The 20,424-nt window shown below is 40.8% G+C and overlaps 3 protein-coding genes across 3 annotated transcripts; all 3 read right to left on the minus strand.

Annotated features, from left to right (window-relative positions):
• Positions 1-765: 765 nt before the first annotated feature.
• On the minus strand, positions 766-3,646 carry psmb3 (proteasome 20S subunit beta 3). The gene is made up of 6 exons (XM_041933427.1): positions 3,516-3,646; positions 2,269-2,453; positions 1,901-2,008; positions 1,626-1,803; positions 1,037-1,131; positions 766-941 (listed from the first exon to the last, which is right to left on the minus strand). Exons 1-6 carry the CDS (start codon positions 3,516-3,518, stop codon positions 893-895), a joined length of 618 nt encoding a protein of 205 aa, XP_041789361.1. The 5' UTR covers positions 3,519-3,646; the 3' UTR covers positions 766-892.
• A 746-nt stretch (positions 3,647-4,392) lies between these two features.
• cwc25 (CWC25 spliceosome associated protein homolog) lies at positions 4,393-8,045 on the minus strand. Its single transcript, XM_041933969.1, has 9 exons — positions 7,912-8,045; positions 7,214-7,386; positions 6,888-7,124; positions 6,731-6,800; positions 6,339-6,490; positions 6,137-6,209; positions 5,790-5,995; positions 5,113-5,280; positions 4,393-4,953 (listed from the first exon to the last, which is right to left on the minus strand). The coding sequence occupies exons 1-9, from the start codon at positions 7,927-7,929 to the stop codon at positions 4,842-4,844; spliced, it is 1,209 nt and encodes a 402-aa protein (XP_041789903.1). The 5' UTR covers positions 7,930-8,045; the 3' UTR covers positions 4,393-4,841.
• A 3,892-nt stretch (positions 8,046-11,937) lies between these two features.
• On the minus strand, positions 11,938-20,424 carry sp6 (Sp6 transcription factor). The gene is made up of 2 exons (XM_041933618.1): positions 20,227-20,424; positions 11,938-15,787 (listed from the first exon to the last, which is right to left on the minus strand). The coding sequence occupies exon 2, from the start codon at positions 15,676-15,678 to the stop codon at positions 14,749-14,751; it is 930 nt and encodes a 309-aa protein (XP_041789552.1). The 5' UTR covers positions 15,679-15,787; positions 20,227-20,424; the 3' UTR covers positions 11,938-14,748.

Below are 20,424 nucleotides of genomic sequence, written 5' to 3' on the forward strand. Positions count from 1 at the left end.
CAGGATAAATTGAGTGAGAGCTCATTTGCGACCACAGAAACTGGTTTTAAAAAAATGTTTGTTTGGGCCTCAACTAAGCTACCTCCATGACCAAACTCCACCCACCAAAGTATTCTGTGAGATGATGCAGTTAAAACTCCCACAAACAGCTAGTAGGTGGACCCTAAGTAAGGTTGTTTCTTTTTTTGTCAAAGCACCACAAAACATCTAATTAAGCAGTAATATTTCGCAAGTCATAAGGTTATATTAAAGGGTTGATTTAGTTTTGCATTTCCTTCATGTTTAGGGACTCGCAAGGACTCAAGATGGGCTGAAATATACTTTTGTCCACTTTTTGTCCAGCTCCAGAAATGTTAAATCCTTGTTTTTCATAATGCAGCACTCTAACCTTTTTTTGTTGCACCCTCCATGTCTAGGAAGCACATCTCAAATCTACACCCCCTAGTTCCTACACTGTGGTTAAGGTTGCGAAACTTTGGCCCAAGCCCTAAAAAAAAGCATTTCAATACCCTCTAGTCTGGAGGGTTCAGTATTTAGAATTAACATTCGGACTGGCCCCTTCTGGATTTTGCAGTGTGTCATGAGTCTGGTGCTAATTGCACTATGACACATGGGAAAACAGAGTTAACAGGTTCTCTTCGTGCCAACCCTGCTGATGTCACCTTCCTTTAATTTGAATTTCTAAGGAATCTTGATTTGGTGCAGAACCTGTGAATTGGCGTCACACAATAGGAAACATGCAAATTACAAATAACATCAGTCAAGTTCATTGTTTAAACCTGTGTTCGTTTATTGAACAATATCAATAAGAAAAAAAAGAAAGGACAAGCATCGTTTATTATTTGTATACAAAAGCATCTGTGTTGGTGAAGTGTGGGGAGAAACAGCAGCTCTAGTCCATCCTGGCCTTCAGGGTTCGTGTGGTGATCTTGTCTTTCTCACTGCCAGAGAAAAGAGAAGTCCGTCAATCACTGCAAACCTGTCATTCAACCGAACCCTAACCTGTGCATACTGTACATGTTATCACTGTCCTTACATGACATGTACGACGACTCCCATGCCAGACACGGCATCTCTATCAACGGCATTCAACATGGCTTGGGAGATGGTCTCAAACAGGTCCTCCGGTTCCTGCAAGATCAAAAAAATTTCTCAAACAGTCATAACTTTTTAACCAAAGAGTACCAGTGGCCAAAAGGGTCAACACCTTGGCAGACCTCATATACTGTACAAGAGAAAGAGTGTCTCAACTACTAGCCTCTATGGCACAAAATAGCATAAACAATAGATATCACAAATAACAAAGTGGCAGATTTTTATTCCTCCAAAGTTGAAACTGTCAGTTGTTGGCTGTGTAAACAAACCATTCTGATCTTGTAACTCTGTCCCAAAAGGTCTGATCTGTTTGCCATATATGGAAGTTAATAGTAACTACATTTACTATACATTCATAAAAAGCACACACAAGGTCCCTCCTTATCATGTCGGATCCTGCAAATACCATATATTTACAAAAGTAGGGGAATATCAATTTGCAAGTCAATAAACTAGTAGTAACTGTCATTTGGTGTCCAGCAACCAACCTGCAGGCAAAAGAGTGACTTCAAACTTCACACACTACTTACCATGTCTGGCTCCCACAAAGATTCACACATGCCGTACATCTGCTCTGAACAGGTGCCGCTCACAACAAAATCTTCTGTTACCATGGGGCAGCCAATCAGATCCAAGGAGCAGATGAAGGGCTCTAGGGTTTTGGGATCTAGTCCGGCAATTACAGGTTCAATGTAGTATGGCCCAAATCTAATGAGAGGATCACACATTAAAACACATTAGTCTGGAGTTGGACATGGGTCTTGTTCTCACTAAAATGGGTCCAAATTAACTTTGGTGCACTCACCTCCTTTCATACAACAGGTTGGACACCATGCTCATGAAGGTCTTGGGCTTAATCTGACGACCCTCCTTCAGCTCATACAAGTTCAATCTGAATTTAAGCCTCTGGGCTCTACACACAAGACAAAGTCATCCAGTTACCACCACAGCTATACATCACCCCTAAGGCATTTTATATTTGGTATTACTCAAAAACACATTTACAAAGAATGCAAATTTAACTTATTTCCTAGCTGGGACTAACAGCATTACTAACACTGCAGTTTCCTCGAAAATAGTTAGTGATCAATAAAAACATGTTATCATGCCCAGGTGAAAGAGTTGTTTTGCCAATTTGAGAGAGAGAAAGCTATGGAGGTGAATCACACTCACACTGTCTGAACATCAGTGGCCAGTCCAGCCAGCCCAATGTACAGCCTCTCTCCCATAGGGAAGATCTTCTGGAAGTCTGTGGTGACCATCTGAGCCTGAATGCCAAATCTCCGGTCTGCTGCGATCGCTACACAGTTCTTACCCCGCATGGCCATGACGGCCCCTCCATTATAGGACATAATAGACTGGATGAAGGAGAGGAGAGGTAAGTCAGTCAGAGCTGAAACTCAACAGATGGTATTATTAGTCAACTGACAGAAAATGAATGATTAATTGATGAATCAATTAATTATTAAGTAATTTTAAGTAAAGTCTATAAAAAGATTTTGACAAACATTTTTCACTCCTAATGATGTTTTATTAGATACAGTAAATATGTAAGTGTGTAACATATAATGAAAAAGTACTATAGTTACAGTATATTCTTATCCTCAAAATATTACAGAAAATCAAGAGTGTTCATGACATCACACATTAAAAAGAAAAAAGTATGTGTCCATTGAATTCATCAGGGTTATTTTACCTCATGTGTAAGCATGAAGTAGTAAAAAAAAAACCTCAAACTGGAATGAACAGATGAAATAACAAGTGTAGTTATAGGGCATAAACAGCATGCAAATGTATGAACTAGAACGCGTCATATTGTTTTAAATGCATAGCATTTAGGTTACAAAAAAATAACATCGCTAGTGAGTTGTTATAATTGTAACAGTTGGATAATTTGCTGCTGACAGTAGCGTTATCCAACAGCTAACTATACTGCTTCAGTTAGCGTTAACCAAACTGACAATGTCCGATCAAACTTCCGCTGATGTTAACACAACCTGAACTACAACAACTTAAATTAACATCGGTTATAAAACAGAAACATAACATTATATTCAGAATAATACCCAACTGTATAAAGTACAACGTTAGCTTATTTGTGGCTAGTATGGGTATGCTAACTATGTAGCTTTCCGGCTATCGCCGGCTACTGTTATCATCTGTTGTTCAGTATCATTGGCTGAAATACTAATTAAAATCTAAAGTTCTTAAAGGATTTTTTGATTACTAGAAAAATCTAGCGCTAAATCTATTTTCAGAGAATATCAGTGAACTTTCGTGAGCTAGCAAGAGATGGCAGCGAGTTACCAACATTAACGTTAGCTTAGTCAAGCTCTTGTCCCTGTTATCCTTATTAACCACCTTTCAGCCATTTTACCCAATAAAGCATTCACATATGATCCAACGTATGATGTTCTTACCATGGTGACGGTGTTGTAGTCTATTCCCAACTGCTTGAACCTGCAAACTCCTTGCTTTTATAAATGACTGCTAGTATCCCACAGTGACTACACGATTTAGAAACACATAGATCACAGTAACATGGTTCCCCTACCGCATCATTTCAGGCAAAATCAATTGGCTAAGAAACGGCACACGCGGTGCAAAGCGCTGCTGTCATTGGAGGACATGGCACAGGCGCACGGTGCGTGCATAGTTTGTTAGATGCGTGTTAAAGTGAAATTAAAACAAGGCGCTTTCTTTCAAATGTACCTTTTAAATTGGATTGTCACTGTTCAATCCAGGTCTGAGGGTGACAGGGTTAGGCATGCAACCAATGATTGTTTTATTGGATCATGTCTCAATGTCTTTTTTTTTTCTTCTGTTAACTGGATAGTAACGAGTCAGCGCAACGTTAAAACGTTTAAAATAAGGCCTGGCCTGTCCTCAAGCTGTTGGACCAACGGCTGCAAAACTTATTCAATTAGTACAAATAGCTAGCCAAGACGGGAAACCGCCCATCCTTATTTGATCAACTGTACCATCAAACATCATAAACAACAAACAATTAATTATCAAAGAGACAGTTTTTATCAAAATTCTGACCCTTAAATGTCCTGTCAATGTACAAATAAATTGCCTTAATTCACTAGCATCGCACTGTTGTATCAGGTTTTGAGTAATATAAATCCTTTTAGCAAAGACAACAAAACAGATGCCTGTGTGTGTGAGACCCGGAGGGTTTCCGTTCATAATGGGGGTGTTGATGTGTATATTTATCCTCCATGGTTGAAAGTGTGTTTTATCTAATTATACCTGAATGCCAGAGTATCCCAGTGACAAAAAAACAGTATAGAGTTCTGGAAATGTGTTTTTATTCCAGTTGCTACTCACAGGTGTGCACTAAATAACAAACATATATTACAAAAACTTTGGGAATAAAAGCGGTCCCATTATAGTGTAAAAACAAAAACTATATACTGTACAAAGTTCAGATTACTTTAAAGGTGTATTGGCGTTCAGGAAAGTAACTAGAACGGACCAGCCACGACAGCCCTTTAGCATTTGTCTGAAAATGAAACCACTGTGGAAACTGCTTTTCAAAATAAAAGTCATGGGTAGGCATGAGCCATGTGGTTCCTCATTTGACAACAGACTTCCAACACACCATCCAACCTCAATGCATTAATACGTACATCCATATCTGCCTCAATACATTAATGAGACACATAAAGGAGTGGCTGGCATACTCTTGCCAAGCCTTTTCAATCAGTTCAGTCTATCTGTAAGATAAATGTCTCATGTCTTCATCTCTTCATGAAGTTGTCCAGGGAGGCTGGCGTCCTCTGAATCGAGTGGATATTTCTCTTCACTCTGTCCTCTAAGGATGAGCTGGCAGCACTCTCCAGCTTCATGTTACTGCAAGAGAGAAAGGTTACATTAAGCATGCGGGAAAGATTAAAAATGAAGAGACACAATGAGGACATTATTTGTGCATTTAAAACAGAATATTATACATGTGTCCATAAATGTTACACCCACTGATCATCTCAGTGTCCATGATGCTCAGAAACTTACTGAATGAAGCCAGCGTGGTGGTCATGCTTAACATTTTGTTCTCGCTGCTTTTCCTGCTCATCTTGCCTCTTGTATCTCTTCACGTTATTCTCCCTGTCCTCCTCCCTCTGCTTGGCCTGGTCCATCATCTCCTGCCTCTTGCGCTCCAGCTCTTCTGTAGAGAGCTTCCTACGTTGGTCAGAAACCAGAATTACTGCCTTGCAGTTGTACGCCTCTGCCAACCAGTGACATTACACTTTACATCCATGTCTGTACAGACTCAAATGTCGTGAAGACTTTGAAGAGATTTAATTAAAGGTATTAAGTATATTTTTTGTTGAAATGGAAGTTATCACTATATTGACAGGTATGATTTTAGTGAATAATTTCCAGTAAGAAACATGTTGTCTTCACTTAGAAGAAAGAAAAGAAGAAGATTTACTGCTAAATATGTATAAAAGAGAAAGACAAGGACATACGATGGAAGCCACATGGCAGAGGGGAGATTAAACAAATTAAGACTGATTAAGTCATTAGCAGCGCAAAATAGAAAGAAGATGAATGGCACACTTCTATAAGCAAGCAAGTAATGAATCTTAAATGAGGTCCTGTCTAAATCAGAAATCTGTTAGTATTTGGACTATAGCCATCATTACAAGTGCAGTGTCTACACTTTGTGGAGCCCTGTGAACTCTTACTTGGACACAGGGTGCCTCTGTCTGTGGTAGCGCTCTCTCTGTGGGCTGCCAGCTCTAGGTTCAACCTTCCTGTCACCTCTGTGTGAAAGAGAAGAGTAGGAATGGCTTTCCCTGTTGTTCCTGTGAGGCGATCGAGAGCGGCTCCTCTCACGGCGCCCTGAGTGGTTGGAGGGAGCTGAGGACTGGTGATGTCTGCCGGCGGGGAGCTGAGAGGGAAGACTTAACTGTTAGGACTTACAAGGGTTCAGGTGCAGTGACAGATTAATAATTTAAACTGGAGAATAGATCATATGTGTGAGCAAGATAAGAGTGATAGAATAAAATTCCAGTTACTGCTGCGTACTGACCTGTAGGCCGTAGCCCGGAAGATGATGGGAACGAAACTTGGTATCTGCAGAAGAGTCATTTCGTGAATGTGACCTAAAAATAGATCACATGGTATTTATGCATTGTGCGCCATGTGCTTTGCTGGTTGAGCATATATAAATCACACGCAGCACATTGTTTCAACTACTTCTTAAACAATCAAATCAAAAACTCCTTACATACCTGTGATTTTTCTCATCTTCCTCGTTTGAGCTTGAACTTAAACTCCGTCTCTTGTGCTTCTTCTCCTTTCTCCTCTCTTTGTCTCCTTTCTTCTCCTTTTTATCCTTCTTCCTCTTCTTCTTCTTGTCTTTCTTGTCGAGATTCTGGCGCAGCTGTCAGAGAACCAACCAATGTTTCACCATAAGCAAAAATACTTGACAGTCGGCTCCTCTCGTGTTAATAAATCAATACGTGTGAAATGTCAGACACGAGTGACTTGGTTTTTTACAGTGATGTAATATAAATCACTATCTTTAAAAAGGTTATTTAAATGTCAAATCAACATCTTAAGAGGTCATCAGAATGAATCCATTACAAACTAATACATCGAAACAGTTTCACAGTAACTTTACCATTTCTTTAATTTTCTTCATCTTCACAGGATTAGTCAAGACTTCTCTCTTCTTTTCTTCCTCACGTTTCCTGCAGAAAACAAACAAAATATATATTAAATGATTTGCACCTTCACCCTAACCCTAACAAATTACAAGAGAGAGGGGGCTTACTAACCTGATTTCAAATAGGGGGTCTTCCCTGATCTTGGCAGCCAGGTCGAGGTTGGAGGCGGGAGTGGTGGGGTTAAAGATGGACCCAGGCAGGAGGCCCGTCTCCGCCGATGGACCACTCTCGGGCTCCTCGTATTGGTCAGTGATCTGCTTGTCAATGGGACGTCCCATAAGATACTCATCTCTGGACACCTGGCCAGCAGGGCCCTGGTACATCCAGTCCAGGCGATCATCCTTCTTTCTGTCATCATAAATATAGATAGAACATGACGTCACACTACTTTTCTGACTCGACTCACAAAACACCTTAAAGAACATCAGAGAACTAACTTGATGGCACCAGTTTCCTCTGCATATCTGGTCATTTCTTCACGGGTTCGTTCCTCTTTCAGCTCTTTCTGGAGCTCCTCAATCTTCTTGCGTTCAGCCTCATGTTTCTGTTCAGCTTTCCAAACGCGCTCAATGTTTTTCATAGTCTGGGGGTGCCAGCTCTTTTTCAAGTTCTGGCAGACGACAAGGTTGAAGACATTTAGGAACTGTATCTGTGAAAACTACCAGGTACAAGCTTTAGTGCACTATTTTGACTTGAAAGGGTTTAACAGCGTTACCCTGTCGACCAAAATTAGTCACGTAGACAGAATGAGTGTAAAGATCTAACATCCAAAGACATACAACTAATAATGATCTACTAGAAATCCACAACATATTCAGGTTTATTCGGCAAGGAAATCCTTTATTTATTATTTATAAATGTCAACTTTTACTGTTGACTCTCCCATCGAATCTTCAGTCAGTTAAGCTAACGCATTAACGTTAGCTATTGAGACAACAATTAAAAATATAAGCATAAGCATAAGAAGTTAATGTTGCTAAAGTGAATTGTGGCTCGTAGCAGTCCCTAGTAGTTGTTAACTCATGTTGTAACAGCTGTATAGACATCATTAAGCCGACGGACATCTATAAACTCCCATATTCTGAATGGAGTTGGGCACAATGCTCTAGCCTATTGTGGTGTAGCTCAAACTTACCAAATCACCGCCCCCCATCTTGAAAAAATCGTTGTTTTAGTCCAACACGAATGGAAATAGACAAATATGCCCTGTAAGCTATAAAAGGTGGGACATCGAAAGTTGCTAAAAAGCTAGGTAGCTACAAAATGGAGTTTCTGAGGCTTGTGTGTGACGTATATTATGTATTTCCGCTTTGTATAATTCACTTCCCGGTCCCAGCTCAAGGTGCCTTCACGTACCCGTGATAAAGTCAACGACAGTAGTGTCAGCGATATGAGTCGGGCAAGAATTTGAACTGATTTTGGTCGCAGTTAATAAAAATGAACGCTTTTTAGACAGTGTTTTCAAAATATTTCGGCTTGTCACCCCTAAAAACGAAGCAATTTACGTTATCATGGCCTTGATGCAGCTGTGTGTTAATAATTGAACCACTGAGAAGTTTGTTCTTAGCAGCTCACAAGGGAGTTTCAGGATTTTCTCACATCCAATATTTCATAAGTTAAAGCTGTAAGACAAAAGGTTGGAAAAACTAGTTCTTACTAATAATTATGACTCACATACAAAGAGAGACATATACACACATATATTTGACTTTCCATTGTGTACCTGGGTAGGCTGGTGGTTAAGGCTTATTCCCTTGGAATAGAAGAACGCCGGTTCGAGTCCCAGTCACGGGGACCTGAGCAATAAAATCTGCATCAACCTACAACTGAATTGGAGGAGAAAACCTGCAACCCTTGAAATGCCACCAGACAAGCAACCGTGGAGAGAGGGAGTATATGAAGAGCATATGGATTGACCAAATGCTTCCTCACCTCGACATTAATTACAACTATAAGAAGACTGTTAACGAGAGGAGTGCTGATCTTAAAGAGGATGTTGAAAATCTCAACAGCAGCTGGATGAATTGAGGATGTTGAATATCTCAACAGCAGCTGGATGAATTGCATGTCAAGATACTGGAGCACCATGTTGACCCACATGCTCTTCATGTACCCCCTCTCTTCAGGGCTACTTGTGTGGTAGCATTCCAAGAGTTCCAGTAGCCCCCATCATCCGGGCAAAACCCTTTTGACCTGATGACGTCTGAGCTCTTCCAGCTCCAACTAGTTCCAACTTACTAGTATTGCCGTCCCAGCTTGTCATGTTAAGCAAAAAAACTGACTAGTTAGGGTCTTCTTTGACCTTACTAGTTAACTAGTGATGCTAAAAATGTTGAACTGACCCTAAACCCTGACCCTAAACCCAATTCCGATTTCAGCTTGACTGTAGCATCTGTCTCATCGGTTTGTTGGTCAGGTAGTGTCCACACACAGCTAAGGGAGTCAGGGTCAACATTGTGCACTGTATATCACAATGAGGAACCCATTAAAATTATATGCATTAAATGCATGCATATAAATAACAGTGTGATAGACAGACCCTTGTGCCAGTGTTGCTAGTAATGCTGTTCCCAACCTTTTCTGGTTTTTCAAATATCACAACAGCAAAACCTAAATAAATGCAAGTTTATAACAGAGTCCTCATAATTACAGTCCTCATAATTACAGCATTTTCAGGTTGATTTTGATAATTACTCTTAATACTTTTGTCATAATATCTTTGATGGTATAACTTATGTTCCTTAAATAGTTGTGCTATTATTCTTTATTGTTTAGCTTGTAAGTGAACACAGTATGTTTGTTTGATATAACTTATTCGGTCATTACCTTATTTGTTTGTAGTTTTCAAACAAAGTTTTCAGTAATTAAAAAATCAGCTACTCAGGACACTTTGTGTAATTTTGTACTCACATCTACTGGCAATAGTAAATATACATTATATAAAATTACATATGCTTACCTCCAAAGATCCTGTAAATCACATTAGTAGTTCATAACATAATAGCACTATACCTTCAGTTGGCCTACAATGAAATTGTCAGGCATCTGCATGAACGAGTGTACCCTTGGATCCATCATTTTTGCATCAACATCAAGAAAATAAGAGAAGGAAGTCTGTAATATGAGAAGAATAAAACTGAAATGGACTATATGGAACTATAAAATACTTGTAATATCAAAACATTACTGGGGGAGGGGCCTACAATGTAGGCCTATATTGTGACAAAATAGTGATGAAATAATATATGTTCATTTCTGATAGCTAACCAGTGTTAATACAATGTAGGCTGTGCTGCTGCATTGCCAATAATTCAAATACTGCACTGTACTTCCAGCGTGTCCCACCAGAGGTGGTGAACCTCTGACGGCCTTTTAGTGCCTGCAGAAGCATCCATTCTGTATGTATTTTTAACATTTATTTGACTGTACTTAACCACAAAGTTTTAATTGAAAATGAAATCCCTATATCTGATGTGAGACATAATGCTTCCTGTCACTTTATTCAAAGTGATCTGATTGGCTGTTGTTCCTGTCACTGTTTTTAAAGTGTTTCGGTTCACTGAACATGATTATTATGCTACTGGGATGTGGCTTATATAACATACCAGCACTTGTGTTTTACTATTATTGTTGATCTTGAAGAAGGTCTGTGCTTGAGTCTCTGCTTGTCTCTGCTTCTGGCTGAAGCATCATCAACATCAAATATACTGTATATATGTGTATACACACACACACGTATATACGTATATGTGTATATCTGTATATACAAATATACTGTGTATATACACACACACACACACTGTTCTGCATGTCTGTTATGCTGCGCTCTTGTGGATTCAGACAGACGATAGACAGACAACACTGTCTGGACCGATGGAATGGCAGAACGTCAAAACGAGACAAACATGACAATATGTTGCTATAGTGATGTTGTATTGTTTACAAAGAATAGAATAAAATATATTAGATACATCTATTTAGTTTCTAATATTTTATTTCATGTGTGTATTTAATGTCAAATTCATGAAGCTATAAAATGCAGCTGTCTCTCGATATTCTATTACAAGCTTAAAATTAAAGTTAAATTCTTTGAAACACATAAGGTCTCTTCATTCATTTCTAACGTGGATAGTAAAAGGAGAAGCGCACTTGGTGTATCCCTCATTCATGTTTGTCTGAAAAAGAGATGAGACAACAACAAAAAAGACAAAAGCCTACAAAATTATGAACTCCTTGATGTTCAGATTGCAGATGTTTTCACCTTGTGTGAGGGAGCTACGTACCATCTGGCTGTAAATTCCATCGTGGAGGAAGGCAAAGTCGGAATATTTTAACTGTGACTGAGAATTTCTACCATCACTGTTGTTAGTAGTCTCTGCGGGCCTCACTTTATTATCCTGCTGTCATCCACTGAAATGATATTCAGTTTGCCGTCTACCGTTTGCCTGAATCCATGTGAATGCAGCACTATCATGGCCTCTGGTAATTTAATCCCTTCAGTCCTCACTACCTCTCCTCTTTTTGCCTCCATTCAACCGCAGACCGAATGACATCCTGATGTCGTTGCTGTGGCTCCTGGTAAGGCGGATCAGTGAGTCAGTGTCTCACTCATTCCTGGCATCCAGCTTTATGTCATCCATGTGTAGGAGGTTGCTGATGGTAACTTCTGAACCTGTATCCATATCCATTCTTGATGATCTGATTTGGGGTTTAGTGACACTGCATCACCCTGGTATATATGCCATATTTGTCTTTGAGTTGGCCTTTTGATCTGTTTTCCACTCAATGAATTATCTTTAACTTGTGATTCCTGGATCTCTTGAAACGGAGTCCCATGGGTTGGGAACTGCTGGTCTAACTTTGATACACTACTAAGTCTAATTGCCTTAAAAATATCCAATTAACCTCAACTACTACTACTACTGTGGCTATTAAAATTACTACTACTACTAATAATAATAATAATAATAACAACAACAACAATAATAATAATAATAATTATTATTGTGTCTGTTGTATTTGCATGAAAATAAAACTGCAAAGAGTAATTCATAATAAGCACACCTGTCTTTGGTAAATAATGGTTCAACATGGGCACAGAATATATATTTTTTTATTTAATAAAGGACAATAATAGATTAAATACAAGTTATTACACCATGACATTTAACTTATTAAAAGTTTTAGAACCTATGTCATTACAGTCAACTAAAACATTTACTACAGCAACCAATTTAAAAAAAGCTGTCCATCTTGTTCTACTGACCAACATATGAGACTATCTATAATAACATCAACACAAAATAATAATAATAATAATAATAGTCAATACACAATAATTGACTAATGTTTAAGTAATGTCTTCCATTTTTTGTCTTCTATACATAAATACAGCAATTATGAGCCTCCAATAATGCAAGCTCCCTATATATAGAAATCTCAGCCTAATGTCTGTGATGGTTTACATACATCCTAATAGTGTTTTAAACTGTAAAGATGCTCACACTGCTCGCTACAGAACTATTGATCACAAAATATTGATTATGAAAGTTAACTATTCAGAACAAGTAACATTATCTGATGCGCATGGTGTTCCAACTGCATTTTATTTCATTCACTAGACTACTAAACAGCCTTTCTCTGCATGCTAATTCAGAGTCAATTCCTTGCAATGTTTCAAACAGAGTCTTGCTAAACAATTTGTCAGTGTCAGCGAACAGGCACACCAACAGCTGTTAATAAAATGTGTTGAGAGATGAGCCCTTCAACATTCTTTGTTGATGATTTTGAGTAAAGCTTGATCCGACATGCAAATGGCAATCAAGCTGATGATATTTGGAAGAATTGTATAAACCCCTTCAATGAGGGACACCTGGATGGTATTGGTAGGACAGCCTTCTGCTTCCGCCACCGCCTGAACCTTTTGAGGCATGAATTCAAGGTAAGTTCTTTCAAGATTTTCTGTTGCATGTTTATGATATGAAAAGCAGCATCAATTCATTTTTTTTTTTTGGCCACCAGCAGAACAAGGTGTACAACATTAACATATCAGCAACATTATGGCAAAGTTGTGTTTCTGGCCCCTTGACAAATATAACATTTGCTCTCCTTTTAGCATGGTTTGGTCTGCTCCTCGATGATCACTAGATGGGAGCCTAGCTATTTTTGTTGTTCTGACATTTGGTGCTGAGCGATCAGCCAACAGAAGCTTTATCAGAATGTTTTTGCTGAAAACAGCAGCCTGCTGCTGAGAATGAGACTGAACCATAACAGCTGTGGGCCAGAAATCCAAAATAATGAGCTCAAATCATCAACTGTGTAATAAATAGTGGACGAAGCCACCATGATGTCTCCCATTGGTTTGTGGACTACTGTTCTGCTGCCTTGAGTTTGGCATTTTAGCCTACGCCATCTTGTTTTTTTGGAGCCTCAAGTGAGCATATTTGGATGGGAGAGTGGAGGATACGCATTGCTACGCCTCTATCTTATCTTGATTGGATCTGCCTGAAAACCTAAGGATATGCTGTGGTAGCGACTTGGTAATCTGATTTATTTTAGCATCCAGTGGTGTTGCCCCCTGCTGGTCATTAGAAAGAATGAAGGTACTTCTGCATTGGCTTCACTTTTCAGACCCAGAAACTGTGGGGAGCTGCAGAGTTCAGTGTCAATTCTGTGTTTCATCACTACAAGCGAGTAATTTGATCACTGCAGCTTTAAATCTTGGGACTATACAGGCCATGGGAGTAAACTGTGTTTCTGGAAGTTTAATTCAGTACCAGCAGCCTGTAGTGTTGACACGGTGGATCTGTGGAGTGAGGTTTTTACCAAATATGATCACTGTCATGAGCATGTTGTCCCAGAAACCAGGATTTATTTGACCAGGCAGCATTTTCCCTCCATGTCCAGCTTTGGTGATCATGGTGCTCAACTTTATCTTCTTGTTCTTACCTGACAAGAATGGAGGGTGTCACTGTCCTCTGCGGCTCTGGCCGATTCAATTAACCGTGATTTGTGAGTTTATCTTTTTCATCGGTTGTTTGCATTATTTCTATCCACCTAGTAACCTGAATCAGTGTTCACATTCTTCTACTGTACGATCATTCTCATTAATGAGTGGTTTGCCATCAAAATGATGGTGGTGACAGAAATTACACTATTTTTACTAAATAGTAGCCTTTGAAGTGCATGGAACTCCTTTTTTATATAATATATTATATCATATCATTTTACATTATATTATATTATTGTTTCAGCATTACATCAACATTACAGCATGCTGCCATGACAATGCATTAATGGCTGCTGGACTTTCATTTTGTTTATGAACCATTTTAATTACTTATATACCAACATACACACACAACCAGTTTTGTGGCATGAACTGTCAGCCATCCAAATGACCACTGGCAAATGCTGCATTATACTCCAGTGTTTTATCACAACTACCGCAGTCTGAAACAAAAACAAAATATCACCGTCTCCTTTCTCCGCTTATGCTGCCTTTGAAGTTGGTAAATTAAATTGTAAGTCAAACAAGTCTCCAACTCTTCCAGCAACACATTTGATTCATTTCATTGTAAACAAGTTAACACGCCACCTTCAGTTGATCTCATCCCAGTCTCTGGTCTGCTGGTAGTGGTGGCTCTAGCAGCAATGGAAGTTCAGCAACGAGCTGCAGCTTCAGCTTGGTTGCCTCCTTAGCCACCTTTCACTTTTAGTATACAGGGAAGGTTCTAGCTACAGCACAGATTTTTTTTCTCTGTGTGCATTTAGATTATCACTGCGTTATCCCTGTTGATAAATTCACAGGACCACAGACAACATTTTCTGTTCCATCCGACTTTGATCGGTATGAGCTTGTCTGAATTTTTTTTCTTCTCTATTCTATCGTAAATCTATGACACCTCTGTGGCAGGGAGGGGAACAAATGGTTAACCTTTAACTGTAAAAGATTCTTCCAAAAGTGATGAAATTAGCCGGACTGTCCTGTCACGCTGGAGACTGAGGGGTCTGTCTCACATTTCAGCTTCAGCGGAGGCTCTGCGGTGTCAGACGCAGACACATTTGAGGACGACTGAGGAGGCGTAGGTGCATCAAAGCCCTTATCCATCCTCCCGTCTCCATTTACCCTCTCCTCCCCATGTCCTGGTGGTGACTCGTGTGTGCGCATGTGCTTGGCCAGGTGGTCATTGCGCATGAACACCCTCGGACATAGTGCGCAGCTGAACTTCTTAGCGCCAGTGTGTGTCTGTAGGTGGCGCTGCAGTTCATCAGAGCGTGTGAATCTCTTGCCACAGAAGAGCCAGTTGCAGACAAATGGCCGGTCCCCGCTGTGCCATCGTAGGTGAGCCTTCAGGTGGGAGGTCTTGGCGTAGGCTTTGCCACAGCCAGGGATGTGGCAGTTGTGCATGTGCTTCCTCCTGCTGTCGTCGGTGCTTTGGCCCAGCTGTTCAGCATGGACGCAGTTAGGGCAGCGACACACAGCCTGGCCAGCACCTCTGGAGGAGGAGCGGCGCTGGGGCTTGGGGCGAGCTGAGACAACGTTCTCCTGTGGTTCCTCCAGGGAGAACGGTTCTCCCTGCTGCAGCATCTCAGGGGCCAGCGGCTCCATTTTGAAGCCGTCCTGGGGGAAGAGGTGGGACGAGTGCGAGGCTGGAGCATGCTGAGCTGGAGGCAGGGTGCACAGCTGAGGGTCAGAGCCGTAAGGGCCTAAAGAGGACTGCAACCCCATGGAGCTCCCTGGACTCACCGAAGGCAAGCCGACACCCTGCCCCGTCTGCAGGTCTATCCAGCTCCCGGGTTGGACGTCCCTGTGGAGGTCCCACCAGGAGGGGATGTTCATGTCTTCTGAGCTGCCACTAGGTGGTGCTGTCCGTAGCCAAGGCTCGTAAGGGTGGGCCATGTGAGCAGCTGGTGCAGGTGCAAGACTGTTGATGAAAGTGTTGTTCACTATCTTTTGGGTGACGCTGAGAATATTACCACATGATGGGATGGCGATGCATTGAAAAAAACTGCAGAAAGACAGAACAGACAGTGTTATGTGTTATCACTGGCGTCAACTCAGCCTTTTGTCACTCAGCTGCATTTTGTCAATGACTTCATTAAACCACATGCAGTGACTTTGACAAGTCCTGAGGTCATTTTTTCCAGGCTTTGAAATTACTCAGCTTCTGCTGATCTAATGTTTCTGAGCATCAGAAGTGCAGACACTCGGGCCTAAATCCTCCTGTCTACAACATTTAAATAACCAACCCCAAGCACACCTCCTTCATCACCATGGATACTGCAGTTCTCACGCTGCGTGGCCGTGGAGACAGAAGAGAGGGGGAGACAGACGTGTCCAGGCAGAAGCCTGCCACATGCATCCGCTGCCAGGTACTTCCCATGGAGGACAGTCAAAGACAAGCGCAAAGAAAACAACATCATCGGCCCTGTGCAGAGGCAGCAGCGGGGGGAGGGACGAGAGTGAAGGGGAGTGTTGACAGGAGAACAGTTTGGTAAAGGAAGAAGTTCCAGGGAGGTATGGCTGCAGGCCAAAGTCTATTTGTGCGTCTCTGAGGTTTGTGGAGATGAAACCTGGCAGACAGGAGAACCTGTTTTTTATAAATCACACATGATTTACAACAACAGCCCTCCAGGCAAGTTGCAAAAGGAGGCCCGTAAAACACCCGGCCTCTTACACACTGGCGGCAGAAAGCATCAACAGTTGCAGACTGATTCAGGAGCCTGAGAATGGGAGTCCAACAATAACATGAGAACAATTACTTTATGTATGCAATTACAGGCACACGCTCCGAAACAGCATCCTGTCTCCTACACACTCCACGTATGTACACTTGTGCACACCTCAAAAGTGTCAGTCAGCAGTGGGAGGGGCTCTGATTTCCAAAGGTGACACGAAGCCTGTTAAAGTTGAACGAGTGTGTTGAAATTTATTACAAGAGGCTAGCAGGCTGCAAGGTTTGTGCTTGGCTCGAAACATGTCTTAGCCCCAAACAATCTTGCTGGCTTCCACCACACCCCCATCCTGGAACATCTACAATTATCTTTACAGCAGGAAACAGTAAAGTAGTCTGAAGCTTTTGAGGCTGAAATCTTAGTACTGAGATCACTCTCTGTGATACCATATCTAACTTGGCAAAATGCACAAGGTCGCCCTGAGACCAGAGGTCAAGCTCCAGTGGAAGACATGCATGTCTGATATGCAGATCCACTAGAGACAGGTGGAGCAAGCACGTGGTTCAGCCCACAGGTGGTGTCACTCTGACTGACAATGGATCTCAATTTGTTGAGTCAATACGGTCATACCAAAAGAATTACACTTCCTTCTTAAAGGTTCAGTCAAACCCTCTCAGAGATGCTTTCTAGTCGCAATGAAATCGTAAAGCAATTAGTTTGGAATTCCCTAATGAAAGGTCCTGTCTTAAAGGTCAAGCTGATTTATGTCATCTCGGCCTGGAGCCAGAGCTGCTCTGTAATTTTTTGGGAATGTTACTCAGACGCACGGCTGAACCCCCCCCCCCCCCCCCAGCCCCGCTCTTACTGACATGACCGTAAACAAATGACAGCAGCATCCTCCTCCGTTCGTCAAAGTGCTGGGAGCGTGAAGAGCTCCTGAAGGAAACAGCTGGCATAAGGTGGGCCCCAAGGGGGGCGGCAGCCCGGGGGGAGGAGGAGGATGGTACGGAGCAATGACAGAGCTCTGGTCATAAAACCTGCCCGACCAAGACCCAGCACAGCCCCCGGTTTACAAGTCTGCCATCGGGAAGAGGCACAGAGAGGGAGTGTCTACAATATGAGTGCAGTGTTCCTGAGTCTGACCAAACATTTTTGCTATTTTTGTGCAAACCAGTGTTTTGAGAGCTGAATGATTAGGCTTTCCTGCATTTTCAGACTGCTAACCTGCTAATGTGCTAGTGTACACTGTTGCATTTTGAAGTCCTTTTCCAGCATAAGTTACGAGCCCAGCTGAATCCTCATTCTATCCACCACAAGTCTCCCGTTCTATCTCATCCCACACAGAGAAAAGGTGTGGGATGAGACAGCTAAAACAGTGACGCTTGCTGTCAGTGGACACTCCAAACAAAGCTGTTTGGGTTTAATGGCATCTACAGGTTGTTTGATTTAACCTGCTGGAGGACAAGATGGATAGAGAGGACAACACCGATTCAGTAGGGGTCAGGTCAGTTGTCAGAAGAGCGTACCACGACGAGCTTCAAACACTTTTCTGTTCAAATCAACATTTTGTGACCTTTGCTTCGTGCTCACATGTAGGGAAAATGCTTAACATCTGCATAAAAACTATAAAAAACCACAGAGAACTGATGTGAGGGCCAAAGTCTGACCACAGATCTGTAAAAAATCTGGTGGGTGCAATAATAGGGACAAATGAAACTGACTTCATTTTAGAATGTATAAAATGCCATAACTGACAATCAATTATTAAAGTAAATTGAATTTGCACAGCTAAGTGAAGGACGATGTTAGTGACATACAGAGTTCCAGATGGAGGGCTACTCCCAGCTAATCGGTTCCTCTGTGTTTTAACTGTGTGATTAAGTGCAGAGATAGTTTAGATACGGATGACAGCTTGACATCCTCAGTGATTTAGGGCCGTCGGTGTGACACTGATTCATACACAGTTGCGTAAAATGTTGCATATATTACCACAATATCTGCAGCTGTTCTTGTGCCTGTAGTTTTAACAGCAGTTTTCCTTCTGAGTGGACTCCGTGCAACCAGAAAACTGTCTCATCAGACATTTGATTTACAAAGGTAGAGGGGCCACCGTTCCCAGCCACTGTACAGAAGCATATTCTCTATCAAGGTTTCTAATAAAAAAAGCAAACGAGTGTGAAAAACACACGCTGTTCTGCAACAGACATTTCTCTGAACACAATTTCATGTGCTCGTTTATGCTGTTTTAGTATTTATGTTTTAATGGACAAAGAGATTAAATACCAAGCATACAGACAGGTTGTTATTCTAAATAAGACGTACAAAATAGTACATCAGTATTACATAAAACAGTTGGGTAAAATTTACATTTGATTTACTGTAACAATTGTCAAGATACATATATATGGTGGTGGAAAGTTGTTAAGATCAGTTACTTAAATACTTAAGTTACATTTTTGGAGGTCCTTGAACTTTGAGAATGTCCAATTTTGCACTACTTTATACAGTATATATGCAACGTAGCAGCTTTTTCTGATTTAAAATTTACATACAAAATACGTGATCAGTTTATAAATGATGCATTGTTTTAGATTAACCTGCCAAGCAGTATATAAATACTTTAATCAGTTACAAGACTGCCGTACCAGTTAATATTATTATATTAAAACAGCAATAATAATGATCCTGTAACACTGTCAGGGGCCACTCTATGTTTTGGTACTTTTATTTTTGATACTTATATACTTGGTGAAATTGTGAATGACTTGTATGATACTGTGTGGTATTGCTACTTTTCTTAAATAAATGATTTGTCATAAATAATTAATCTCTGAATCTCAAGTCAAACTATTCTTCCTCTCTTGAATTTAGTGTAGATCACATATTTGTCATTTATTGTACATTCTCGCAATTAAAATCTCACATTATTCTCCAGTTTGCTCAGTTTCACAGGGTCCCTGAGGACTGTTCCCACATGGAGCGTGAAAAAATTATAGTAGTCAACTTTAAATAACCTGAATAAATATTTTTGCAGCAGGAAGAAAAGAGGAGCAATAATGACTTTAGACCCGAATTAAAAAATACCAGCAAAAATGAATGGTGGAAAATTTTCTCAAGAGCATTAATGCACAGATTTGATTCCTCTTTCATAAGTATGACACTGGTGTGATTCCCCACCATTTGCTTGTGAAACATTATTTAAACTAAGAGTTTAAAATGGAAAATCTGCATCATCATTTTTTATGTGAGTCCATGACACACCAGGCTACAGTCCATTGAAACTGACCCTCCACACCTACAGATCAGTAAAATATAATCCACACTTTGATGACTTTAAACCTGAAAACCAGGACTTTATATTCTTGTTTTCTGTATATTCTCATGTTTTAGGCAGCCAATACTGGACACTCTGAACCACATGAACGCTTTAACTACATCTCCAAACTCAAAGTTAACCTGTTAAAATCAGTTCAGGTTGGGTTGCAGGTCTCCTCAGTGGGAGACTGATGTATTTTTAGTTTGGGTCTCAAGTCTCAAGTCAAAGGAGTTTAAGTACGTATGTTGTACTTTCTGCTTCCAGTGTGAAATGATTCTTGATTTTCTCTTGTGTGATATGTTGAAGCCCGCAGGACGTGCCTCCGGTTTAATAAGCGGTTAAAATAGCATAGTTAGTTGTAGTGATAAGGAAGATCAGGTCATGATAATCCAGATCATACAAACAGATAGGTAAAGGCTTACATTAGATCGTAGCAATAGCAAATTCCTGATTTACCTGTTGAGCTGCCGCTGTTGTTATTTTCTTTTTGGAATAAAAGCACCTTGGTTGGAGAAACTTAGCGTCGGCTCAGCTCTGCTGCTGCTTTTCGTCGAAAAAAGTGCACAGAAAAAAAATATCCTCATCATATCTCATCTGATTTTCTCCATCGCAGACGCTCCAGGTGAGGAATTATCGGCGTTTTGGCGCACAGGT

The sequence above is a fragment of the Chelmon rostratus genome, chromosome 3, assembly GCF_017976325.1.
Source record: "Chelmon rostratus isolate fCheRos1 chromosome 3, fCheRos1.pri, whole genome shotgun sequence".
NCBI lineage: Eukaryota > Metazoa > Chordata > Actinopteri > Chaetodontiformes > Chaetodontidae > Chelmon > Chelmon rostratus.

Excerpts from the sequence above, each read along its gene's own strand:
- cwc25 (XM_041933969.1), bottom strand. Across the intron at positions 6,801-6,887 it reads GACCCCCTATTTGAAATCAG|GAAACGTGAGGAAGAAAAGA; the intron begins GTTAGTAAGCCC and ends TGTTTTCTGCAG. Across the intron at positions 4,954-5,112 it reads CACCACGCTGGCTTCATTCA|TAACATGAAGCTGGAGAGTG; the intron begins GTAAGTTTCTGA and ends TCTCTCTTGCAG.
- sp6 (XM_041933618.1), bottom strand. The coding sequence starts at position 15,678 with ATGGCCCACCCTTACGAGCCTTGGCTACGGACAGCACCACCTAGTGGC.
- psmb3 (XM_041933427.1), bottom strand. Across the intron at positions 2,009-2,268 it reads GCCACTGATGTTCAGACAGT|AGCCCAGAGGCTTAAATTCA; the intron begins GTGAGTGTGATT and ends TCTTGTGTGTAG. Across the intron at positions 942-1,036 it reads GGAGTCGTCGTACATGTCAT|TGAGAAAGACAAGATCACCA; the intron begins GTAAGGACAGTG and ends TTTCTCTGGCAG.